This window comes from Centroberyx affinis, unplaced genomic scaffold (assembly GCF_046629955.1).
Source record: "Centroberyx affinis isolate AG114_WGS23_722 - 3 ecotype Tasmania unplaced genomic scaffold, CSIRO-AGI_Caff_v1 ptg001331l_1, whole genome shotgun sequence".
NCBI lineage: Eukaryota > Metazoa > Chordata > Actinopteri > Beryciformes > Berycidae > Centroberyx > Centroberyx affinis.
Window position 1 is genome coordinate 97,351 of NW_027279828.1, and position 12,650 is coordinate 110,000.

General features: G+C 43.5%; 1 protein-coding gene across 1 annotated transcript in view; it reads left to right on the plus strand.

The window, feature by feature from the left end:
* LOC139649336 (cytoplasmic dynein 2 heavy chain 1-like) overlaps positions 1–12,650 on the plus strand; it is a gene marked incomplete at its 5' end in the record, with an annotated part of 129,714 nt that overhangs the window by 97,346 nt on the left and 19,718 nt on the right. The window contains 3 exons of the mRNA XM_071525714.1: positions 6,648–6,723; positions 7,281–7,525; positions 8,132–8,236. Coding sequence (XP_071381815.1) covers positions 6,648–6,723; positions 7,281–7,525; positions 8,132–8,236 — 426 coding nt within the window. The remainder of the gene's footprint in view (positions 1–6,647; positions 6,724–7,280; positions 7,526–8,131; positions 8,237–12,650) is intronic.

The following is a 12,650-nucleotide window of genomic DNA, read 5'->3' on the forward strand; positions in this document are numbered from 1 at the left end:
ACCAAAGTGCTTTATTTTTATTCCTAACTAAATAAATAAATAAATTCCCAAATAACCATAGATCTAGCTGTAAGAGAAAAATGTGCAATTTAAAACAATGAAATGCTGTAAATGAGGTTTAGTAAGAATTTATTCTCCCGAAGAGAAATTCCATGGCATTACAAACACAATTTACAAGCATGATGAACACTGAATGAGAGACACATCAAACAAACGCAGCAAACCAACTGGTGATCCAGAGAAGACACAGAAGTGATTCCAGGAAAAGACAAACATACAGGCCTTTATGATGAAAATATGTCCTGTCATGGCAACAGTCATTACGCACCGTGACAAAGGTTATGAATATGGTGAGAATGGAAACAGAGGTAGGCTACGCCTAAAAGGCAGAGAAATTGGCATTTTATTTATTTTTTTATATAAAAAAAATAAAATAAAATTGTCTCTAATATAGTTAAAAATCGCTCCGTCTGCTGCTCAGCCCGTGCGTCCTCGGCCTCTTCCCAGAGAAACCCCAGCAGCGCTCCCTCTCCTCTTCGCCTCTTGGCTGCCGCGGGACCCGAGGAAGCCGCGGAGGTCACACATGGGAGCGGGCAGCAGCATCTGATGGCCCCGGTTGCTCATCCCGGGGACTGGGATCGGGGCTGGATGGGGAGCGCACAGCGGCTCACTCCGGTAGTCTCATGCATGAGGGAGAACCGGGGCCAGGCTGCAGCCGTTTGCTCCCCATCCTCAGTCCCAGTGCCCGGTGCTGCTGACTTGAGGTCCTATTAGAAAGAGACGCGCATGGTAAAAGAGTCGCATGTGTGCATTTATAGGCTATGTCTATGTCCTAATGAACGGATTTCATTCAGGCTTATTAGATCATGGAATGTCATTCATATTAATGATAAATCCTATAAAATAACTCCATATAGCCTAACATTCACGTTACTTGCCCCCCACTCACCCTCTCTATGCGCTGGAGGATCAGTTGGCCAGTATCTCCTCTGTCCCTATAATCACAAGCCTTGAGATCATTTACTTATTTGGAAAAAGTTTGACATCCTACAACTACAACAGATCTGTCAGTATATGAACATTTAACGTATAACTCTTCATTAACAAATATTCGGCTATCATTTAAAACCTATGCTATTTCTGTTTGAAAAATATATAACAAGTTGGGGCTACTTACACCTGTGGATTTTTTTTCTGCCAATGTCCGCACGTTTTCTGATGGTATGGAGGCGGGCTTATATCCACACGTGCCAATGGTTAATTGACTTCACTCATTATTTCCGCATCGAGGATACACCTGAGTATCCTCCAACCACGCCTTATTGGAGGACGGAGGCGAGGAGACTTGAAGGATCCTTCATGCGTCTTTTAAGCAGTTGGAACATCCTTAATGATGGCGGCTCATTTTTGGATGCCGGGTCAGCGAGGAGACGAGGCCGCGAGGACGGAGGAGGAGACACAAGACAATGCACCCGAGGAGACATGATGGATCCTTCATGCGTTTTTTGACCAATTGGAACATCCTATGGAGCCCCTCTGGGGTCACATGGTAGAAAAAAAAAACTTGATGTGTAAATCCGTGCGAAAGGATTTGTAAACTGTGCGAACAGATTTGTAAACTGTGCGTACGGATTTCTAAACTGTGCGTACGGATTTCTAAACCGTACCCTCGGATTCACAATCCGTGCGAACAGATTTGTAAATTGTGCGAACGGATTTGTATTGTGAATCTGAGGGCACAGTTTTGAAATCCGTTCGCACAGTTTACAAATCTGTTCGCACAGTTTACAAATCCGTTCGCATGGATTGTGAATCCAAGGGCACGGTTTACAAATCCTCGGATTCACAATCCGTGCGAACAGATTTGTAAATTGTGCGAACGGATTTGTATTGTGAATCTGAGGGCACGGTTTTGAAATCCGTTCGCACAGTTTACAAATCCGTTCGCACAGTTTACAAATCCGTTCGCATGGATTGTGAATCCAAGGGCACGGTTTACAAATCCGTTCGCACAGTTTACACATCAAGTTTTTTTTTTCTACCATGTGACCCCAGAGGGGCTCCGTAACGTCCTTCATGATGGCGGCTAATTTTTGGATGCCGAGTCAGCGAGGAGACGAGGCCGCGAGGACGGAGGAGAGGACGCATTTTGGCCAAATGGAATGCACCCAGGGTGTGAGGCTGTTTCAGGGTCATCTCCAGGTTTTGACTTCAGACTGAACTGAATGACCATCCCATGGTGTTGGATAGTGAACGGCCGGTTCTAAGGATTTCCGGGCTCATCACAGCTAAGGCGAACTACTGGCTTCACAGTTCGTCTGGATGTGCATCTCTATGACGCCCATGTCTATAATGCATTATAAACATACTTATAATGCACTATGATCCTTGCGAAAAAAATGTCAGTGAGTGACCGGCAATTATGAAATATTGATATAAGCAGATTATAATGCATTATAAGTATGTTTATAATGCATTATAGACATGGGCGTCATAGAAAGTGTTATCGACCATGGTCTTTGTGAATACTCGATTCTGATTCATTGAAGGAATTTCATTATTTTTGTATAAACAGACACCTCTAGAACAACTGTTTGACTGTTGACACATAATGGCCTGAATAAATGGGTTTCAGATGCCTTCAAAATGCCCAAGGCAGCAGTCATGACTCATGAAAGCAGAATTCTCTGTCACATTGGGTGGTTCTCTTCCTTCTCATCGTCCATTAAAATAGTTTAATGCATGCCTAACTTACTTACTTAACTCTCACTCTGCCTGTTCCTCTCTCTGTAAGAGTCAGGATGGCATCTAGACAGTGTAGTGAGTGACAGCTAGAATTACAATGAGATTATATTTCTAGGTACTGGGACCCACACATAAAGTGAACAGACTCCAGTTTCAGACAAACACAACAGGAGCATGTATTGGGTTGTTTATCAACTAAAGTGGACCTTTATGGCGCTTTTCCACTGCATGGTACCGGCTCGACTCGAATCGACTCTACTCGCCTTTTTTGGTTTTCCACTGGCCAAGTACCAGGTACCAGGTACCATATTACGTAGTACCTGGTACTTTTTTTCGTAGCACCTCCGTCGAGGTTCCAAGCGAGCTGAGGCGAGCTGAGGCAATACCAAAAGGTGACGTAAAAACACTGCAGACCACTGATTGGTCAGATCGTCATCGCGACACAGGACGTATATGCTAACGTTAGCTACCAGGCTAGCTTACCCTCTTGCGTCGCCTTGAGCAGCCAGAGAGCAGTCTGCTGTCTCGCTGCCTTCAGGTTCTTCTGAAATAAAAATCTGTCTCCTTGCTGTGACTTAACAGCCACATACCGAGAATCAAGAACACCATCGCTTCGATATCCTCCATAGTAGCTGTGTGTCGCGTTTCATGCAGCGTCGCAGCGTCGCTATGACGACCAGTTTGGGGGGTGGGGCACATTGAGGGGGTACTATTTGCAGTGGAAAACCAAGTGGTACTACCAAAAGCAAGTAGAGTCGAGTCGAGTCGAGGCGAGTTGAGCCGGTACTATGCAGTGGAAAAGCGCCATTAGATAACTGCTACAGTTGTAGATGTCTAGACCATTTGAAAGTTAGGCAGCCTTCACACCAAACATGTTTGGAGTGGTTCAGTCAAATGCTGGAGCTTTTACTCCTTTAGTTTGTTTTTTTGGGCAGGTAAGAACAACGCCGTTGGAACTTGGGTGCACAACTACCACACCACACAATAACCACATCTGATCGCCTTAAAATGTGATGCGGTTCGTTAGGAGTGAGAACGTAATTCGAGCCAACTACAGGAAACAACCCCAAAATGCAAGGTTTTATGGGTGTAAGGAGACAGACGTTGACATCTGATAGCCAGCACTTACTCATGCATGGAAAGCCTAGCATAACAAGATGAATTGAGATTAAATAACTACATAGAGACCGCCTGAAAATCCGGGTCTTGGTCCTCTGCCAAGCGAACTGCATTGCGGTTCATTGGCAGTGAGAACGTAATCCAAACCAACTACAGTAAACTTTTCCACTTTGGTTCGGACCAAGAAACAATGAAAATGAACTGTACCCTTAATGATTTGATACTTGCTGCAGTTTGCTGTGTTATGTTTCAGCTTGTCATCTTAAACTGCCGCCCGTTCAAATTGGTAACATGCCAGTGTGTGGCACAATCTATCCTGACATGCTGGGACTTTCATTTGTCTCTGTTTCAGAGTGGTCTGTCTGATAGAGTAATAAGAAATGTCTGTAGTTACAGCAGAAATGTACATTATTTCTCCCTCTCTGCTAACCAACACAATTAACACACTCCCATTAAAGGCAAATACAATAGGGAGAACTGTAGCAAAGAACGTGTTTTTAATTAAATTGCTACAACTTTTGCACTTTCTATTTCTGCACTCCTCATTCTCTTGCTCTCTTTTCCCTGTCTTTTTCTGTCTGTGCCCACTTTAATCTTTTTCTCCCACTCTTTCTTCTTCCAGTTCTCTCTCTTTGCTCTCCCCACTGTTGTTTTCTCTTTCTCTCATTCCCTTTCTGTGGCCTTTCTCTCTTTCTCTGTCTCTCATGCTTCCTCATCTCTCTCTCACTCTCTCTCTTTCTCCCCCCCTTTCTTCTGTTTAGGGTTTTCAAGAGGTCAATCTTGTTTCTCATCCAAGAACATGATCGTCCCTCTAATTACTGAGACAATCACAGCTCCCTTCTTCCACTCTACCATCCTTTACTCCCTACTCCCTTCATCCACTGTCCTCCGTCCTTCTCTTCTTCATTCTCTGCTGCTTCACTTCCTCTCTTCCTCCCTCTCTCGATGCCTGTGCCCTTATGGAGAGCACTTTTCATTTAGAAGAGTAGAGGAATAGACATTGCGAGAGAAAGAGAGAGAGAGAGAGAGAGAAAGTGAGATTCAGATGGAGATGGGTGAGTAGGGACTGAGGGGATGGAGGAAAAGAGAGAGAGCGACAGGTTTTCAGCGGCAAGGCAGGATACAACCCTCCTAATTCACTGAAACATGGTAGGGCTGAAATGTCTATTTGTACCTCAATTAAATGGGAGTGTGTGTGTGTGTGTGTGTGTGTGTGTGTGTGTGTGTGTGTGTGTGTGTGTGAGGATGATAGCAGAACCACTGCAGCAGTACAGGTTTCTGTTTGATGGTTGGAAGAGAAGACTAGTGACCCATCATGTCTGGCATGCACACATACACACGCGGAACTAGATAACACACTTTCAAGAGTGCACACAAAATCATTGAACACACAAATACACACAATCAGTGAACACATATACACACACACAGTCAGCAACCAGACCCAAACATTGAATCAATCATTGAATAAGCAGACCAAGGTATGTACATTCAATAAAAGCACACATGCTTGAATGCGATCGTTGAACACATACAGATGCACATTTATCAAATAAAGCAGACACACGCCTGAACACACTTAACCAGTGAACACACACTCAAGCACACAGTCATTGAACACACACGGCGCACACAATCAATCACTGCGCATGCAAACAATTACTGAATATGCCAACAAAAACCACAGTGTGCCCCACCCCCCCAATCCGTCCACCCACAGAATCAGTGGGCAGGTTATAACTGCTGATTGGAGAGCAGCGAGATACAAACAACAGACACACAATCACATACTGAGACTGGCCTCACACTCAATTACGCTTCAACAGTCCTTCGGCTCTCTCAGGGATGGCCATCACAGCAACACTGCGTGTGAGTGTGCAGGCGTGCGTACAGGCATGGATGTTGTGTGTGTGTGTGTGTGTGTGTGTGTGTGTATATGTGTGTGTGTTGTAATCAGCAGACTTATTTTTCCTCCCTGAATCTTCACCGCTAAATTAATATCTGTATATGTGTGTGCATACATGCGTGTGTGTGTGGGTGTGTGTGTGTGTGTGAGTGATCTCAGTTTTGTGATTTACCCACTCATGGTAAGAGAAGTGTGCTTGTGACCAGAATGTTGCAGGGCTCAAATCCCTGCGGAAATTTGGGTGGAGAAAGTGAGTGATGATCTGCCTCAACAACTACCACTGGTGTGCCATTGAGCAAGGCACTAAACCCCCAGGTGTTCCAGTGGGCTACATTACAAAACTTTGGGTATCTCACAGGTGTCAATGAGAGTAACTCTGTTAATGTGAAGGAGGACGCTGCTGAAAGACAGGGAGAGTGTGTGTGTGTGTGTCGGGGTGGTTTTATTGATACTGATAATACCTTTAAATTAATATTCACCCTGGATTAGTAGGCTTATTAAGGGTCAGGGGGGAAATTTTAGCAGATTGGAAGATATAGCAGCTTATCACACAGAGACAGACAGACACGTATACATGCACGCGCACACACACACACACACACACACACACACACACACACACACACACACACAGAGTGGACTGTACTCTGTACTGATAAGCAAAGAGCTGTCTTTAGAGCTGTGTGTGTGTGTGTGTGTGTGTGTGTGTGTGTGTGTGTGTGTGTGTTTTCAGCAGACACATTTTGAATGTAATCCATTAGTGTTTGGTGGACAAGTTTTGAATATAGTCCATTTGTGTTTGATATGTTGTGTCATTGGTATAGGGAGTGTAATAAATATTCTCATCCTCATTCCCCCTCCTCTCTGCTTTCTCCAGGGCTGGACTAAGTTCTATGAGTTTTCTCTGTCGGATCTGCGCGCTGGCTTTGAGATCATCGACAGGCTCTTTGAAGGTAGGAAAGTTGGGAGCTAACATCGCAGCGCTGCGGACTGCTCTGTTGTGTTCTGCCCTGCCATACACATGCTAATGAGGAGTGGAATCTTTGGGGGCTTTGATCGACAATCTCTTTCAATTAGACTGCCTCTGATAGATCGTGACCCGGGCAATTCAGCACTTTGCATTTCTATGCTGTGTGTGCATCTGTGTGTGCATTTGCCCTTTTACGCAATAATATGTGCATCCACTTGTTTTGTTGTTTATAATGGTGCTTTTGTGTGTTCGTATGTATCCATGCTTTTCTGTGTGTGTAGGTACATAGCTTTCTATGTGTGTGTGCTTGTTTGTGTGTATGAATGCATCCGTCCAAGTATTCATTTGTATGCATATCTGCTTCTCCCTTTGTGTGCTAATTTTTGAACTTTTATATGTCATTCTGTGTATGTGCATGTGTATATGACTGTGTACACATGTGTTTGTGCCTTTTGTGACAAATGTCTGCTTGTGTGTGTGTGTGTTGGTGTGTGTGTGTGTGTGTGTGTGTGTGTGTGCACGCACCTTGGTGTCTCTCAGGCGGTAAAGTTTTCCAGTGGGAGTTTGTCCACGGCCTGCTGGAGAGTGCCATCTACGGCGGACGCATCGACAACCCCTCTGATCTCCGCATCTTGCGCTCCTACCTGGAGCAGTTCTTCTCTGCACGCCTCCTCTCCTCCTCCTCCTCCTCCTCCTCCTCCTCTTCAGCTGGACAGAGGAAGAGCAGAGGAGGAACACACTCCTTCCCGGCTCAGATCAGCCTGCCAAGCTCCTGCTCCATACTGGTAGGAGTCTTGTTTATTTAATCTAGTGTTGTTTATTTATATAGCCCTTTATCACTGTCAAGTCTCAAAAGGTTTTACATACCATAATAGGACTAGACTCATGGGTGTTACATATACGAAGCAAAAACTGTTCATACTCACATTCATAGATATGTAGTGCTGCAACTTTAGTACTTCATATACATGCTCAAAAAATGAGTTCTGGCTACAAAGGTAAGTGAAAAAGCAGCAAATGTCCAAGATTAAATTTTGTTTGTCAAGTTTATCGCAATTGATACTGTTTTTCTATGGCTTTGCATTCTGTTGACGCAGCTTGTTAATAATAAGTACAGCATATACAAAAAAAAATAAGTGGGCATATATAAGTTATCATCCAACATGATATTCATCATTGTTAAGTAGAACAATATGCATAACATGTCTGTAGACAAGCAGTGACAATATGTGTATGTATGTACTGTATGTGTCTGTCTGTCTGTCTATCTGTTTGTGTTTGTATCTATATGTGTATGTGGGTGCATGTCTGTGTGCATGCGTCCATCCGTGCATGCTTGCGTGTGTGTGTGTGTGTGTGTGTGTGTGTGTGTGTGTGTGTGTGTGTTCCAGGACTACCGCAGAGTGATAGAGAATCTCCCTGAGGACGACCGGCCTGCATTCTTTGGTCTGCCTGCCAACATAGAGAGATCCTCCCAGAGAATCACCAGCTCCCAGGTGCACACAAACACACACACACACACACACACACACACACACACACCAACCTTCTCATGCCCACACACACATACAGACACACAGGCAAGCTTGCATTCATGGATCTGCACTCTTTCTAACTCACAACTACAAATGCATACATGAAGGCACACAAGCACGCTCTTCAATACACACCCACATTATGCTCACAAACGCACATGCAGTCACACACACATTTAGATGCAACCACACACAGCCAGTCCTTTCTCTCACATGCACAGAAAGTAGACTCACTGTGCAGGCACTCACAGCACACACAGACACCTGGATTCTCCCTGGGATTGCATGAAAAGGTGGAGCTTCCCATGTGCGGGAGGCTTGGAAGCTGTGAGATTTTTGATGTCCAATTTCATGTCCAGTTTCTGGCAGTTCAGACCCATAATTCAAATAAAGCAGCAAATGCAAAAAAATAAAATTCCATTGAAGGTCAAGAAGATTATTTCCAGAATAACTCTCTCACTCTCTCTCCTTCTGTCATACTCATGCACGCACGCACGCACGCACACACAAACACACACACACACACAGCGGCATCATGAGGCTTACATGATGATCCTGCTGTTTCTTAGCTGCCCCCAAGCAGTGACAGCAGTTTTAAAATCAAACTCCTTCTTCACACTTGCTAGGTTTGCTGAGGAACATGTCAACTTTAGGCCAGTTAAGAGACAGGTTAGGCTAAAGACAAATGAGAAAAATATTGGCAGGCTAGTGGACAGATTACCGAAAGCATGGGACACGAGCTAGGCATTTCTCACTTTCTCCTGCGCTGCTGTAATGCTACTATCCTACGACTACTAAATAAATAGCTCAAAAATGGACACAAACTCCCATATTTAATATATGAAAACATGCAGAAAAGGATGAAAAAAGAGTCTCTTCAGACTCTTCAGTTGTATGTATGATTCAAGACAGACATTGGCCAACATGTCTGTCATGTAATGTGTGCTTTAGTGACTCAAAACACAAAATGTTCTATAAGCCTTTTCACACTCATCAGCCAGCTGCATAGACTAAAAGAAAGTCAAGTGTTTTTAGAGCAAAATAAAAGACACTTGTTGAGACAGCCTGAAACAATCAAGGCATTGAGCAAAACTGTTGGATGAGTCTATAAATCGACAAATCTTCCCAACTGTTTCCCCCTGATGACGCATGATATCTAGTGACAAGGTCAAACTGAACAATCTGTCTTTCTGAATCTGAATTTCACTTTCTACAGTGGCTGTTTTTTTTTTTTTTGCTGTGAGGTGCACACACCAGGCTTATGTAGAATAAAAGGCTGTGCACTGAGTGGGAATTAAAATAAGACAACTGGTGGTTACTGTCCTTTTTACTGTACTCTTATTTTTATTTATCTCTATTTAAGTCATTGATAAGCACATATGAGATTAAAAATAAGTAGGTTTTTCTGTAGTTTAGTTTTATTTACAGGGTTCCTACGCATGTCTGGAAAGTCTGGAAAAGTATTAAAAATGAATTTGATAATTTCCAGGTCTTGAATAGTTTGGGAATTTGAAAAAATGTCTGGAAAAGTATGGAAAATCTTGTGGTTCAGGTCCATTACACACATAATTATAGCTTTTATGTTGTTGTAGAACCACTTTGAGTCCACAGTTTTTGTTGATGTGAAGAATAATGTTCAGATAGAGGGATGCTCTTATTACCCAGCCGCTGTCAGCATGCATTATATCAAATACCGACCAAAATCAAATCCAGTCAAGAGCATAGGGTCTGGGAAAAATATGGAATTTTAAAATGGAAACCGTGCAGGAACCCTGCCAATCATCTCACATATTCTGATATTTGTCGCTGTGAAGAACAATCTTCATCTATACAGTGATATGATCTAGTTAGCAGGGGCAAGATGTCTATCTGCGTAAGTCATATTGAACACCAGACAAAATCTTCAAAACAAATCAAGGTCTGGAAAAAGTATAGAATTTTTTAATTGAAAATGTGTAGGAACCCAGTATTTAGTTTTGTTTTTTTCCCCAACAAGGTTATGCATCCAGAGAATGCTCAACACACAAACAAACTAATACCTTCCAGCTATGTTAAAAGAAGGAGATCTCGCTCTCATCTTGTTTTCTTATGGACCTAGAGGTAAAATCACAAGTGTGTGCATGTGTGTAGTTAGCGTGTGTATGTGTCTGCACATTTGAGTGTGCGCATCTGTGTGCATTTGTGTGTGTATGCCCACGTCTCTGTGCACTTTTTCTGTGTGCGTGTGTGTGTGCGCGCGTGTGTTTTGCTGGTGGATATCCAAGTTGAAAGGTATTTGACAATGTGCTGATGGTAGGACATTCCTCACATCAAAGAGCCCTGTTTAGATTAGCCAGGCGCACATACACACACATACACAACACGCACATACAAAGACATGCACACACCAGAAACCAGACATATGCAGCAGTTTTTCATAAAATGACACATCGATACATATAGATGCTAACATGCAAACATGTAAAGATGCAGAAACACACACACATAAAAACAGACTCACATAGTTGTGTACATACAAACATATTTTCACCCACACACACACACATGCAGAGGAGAAGAGGGAAGTGGGAAGTGCTGCCAAAACAATTGTCCCTCTTCCTCCATATCCTCCTTTCCGCCCATCCCTTTTTATTGCCTTGTTGAAATACAGGTCACAGATGTACCCTCTCTGAACCGATAGCCCATCCAGACAGGGACAGAGCACAACCCTACACACACATACACACACACACACACAGCCTGATGCTCTCATTCATCTAAAACCATACCGATTAAACAGTCACCCAGAGGTTCATAAAAGCAGTGACCTCTCACTCTCTCTCTCCCCAACACCCACTTAAGTGTGTGCACGCACCCATGCACTGGTGGGACGTGTTCACATCAAGCATGTTTGGAGCAGTTCATTTGCGGTTTATTTATTCCATTTGGGCAGTTGAGAGCAATGCCATTTGGTGCGCACTGAATATCCGCACCAAGACTGCCTGAAAATGCTGGTCTTGGTCCTCTTCCAAGCGAGCTGCAGTGTGGTCAGTTAAGAGTGAGAACATGATCCAAACCAACTACAGGAAACGACCCCAAAACACAAGGCTTTATGGGTATAAGGAGATGGATGTTGACATCTGATAGCCATCAGTTACTCATGCTGGGGAAGCCTAACGTAACAAAATGAAACTGGCAAACTGCAGTCTTGACTAATGCTCATATTCAGCTATTTCTTCATGTGTGATCACACCCTTAAATGCGCTTATGCTCACACATGCATAAAAACTGTACTTCAGTAAGCAATTCTGCCAGCCATGAATTTGACTGCCATGGGAGCCATATTGTGCCAGCCTCTTTCCAGGGCTAAATTCTTATGTTCTAATTAGGGAACTGAAACCGGTCTCATAGACCAGTCTCAAAGTTTAGTTTAATAGTGTTTTTGCTGCGGGCCTAAGGGCTGCAGTCCTGTTGGCCTGCAGGGACCCTGTAAGATGAGAAATTTGCCACAAGCCACTGAAACTTTTAGTTAGCAGCTTATTCTGCATTCCAAAGTCCCATATGATTCAAAGTCCAGATATTGGTGTTTTCCAGTTTCTGCAGTTTTGAACAAAAAATCTAGTCAGTGGGTATGGGCCAAAGGAGAAGTTCCTACCAACTGGAATTCTCCCCTTTTCACACTTCCACATTGGAAGCCATTTTGTGCCTTGTCACTACACTCTTCTCTTCTCTAGGAAAGGCAATTAAAGTCTTAATTACTGTTCCAATTACAGAGCTGATTGCTCTCCCAGATTGTGGGTGAAAATTGCCTGGACATGCTGTATGACATGGCACTTATGCTATATCAGCGCCATACTCTCTCTACGTATGTGCGTGTGCGCATGTGTGCATGCACTTATGTGTGCAAGTATGTGTGCACCTATGGGGTGTGTGTGTGTGTGTAGTTTTTCTTGTTGCCTATCTGTGTGGTTGCTGTGTATGTGCCAACACTGTTTGCAGTGAAAGCACATGTGCAGTTGCAGATGTTCTGCAATATTTATGCTCATGTGGTTATAAATAAATCATTTGTGAGTGTTTGTGTGTGTGTGTGTGTGTGTGTGCATATGTGCATATGTGCATATGTGCATGTGTGTGTATTGGTTGTTGGTCGCTGCAGAATCTGATGTAACTCATAGCAATACAGTGCAGTGTACTCAGTCTCACACATACACACACACACAATGTGTTTTCTCACTGTCCTGTGTGTGTGTGTGTGTGTGTGTGTGTGTGTGTGTGTGTGTGTGTGTGTGTGTGTGTGTGTGTGTGTGTGTGTGTGTGTGTGTGTGTGTGTGTGAATGATTGAGCCAAAAAGGAAGGATGGAAGATAGACGTGTAAGAGAGAGATGGAAGGAAGACA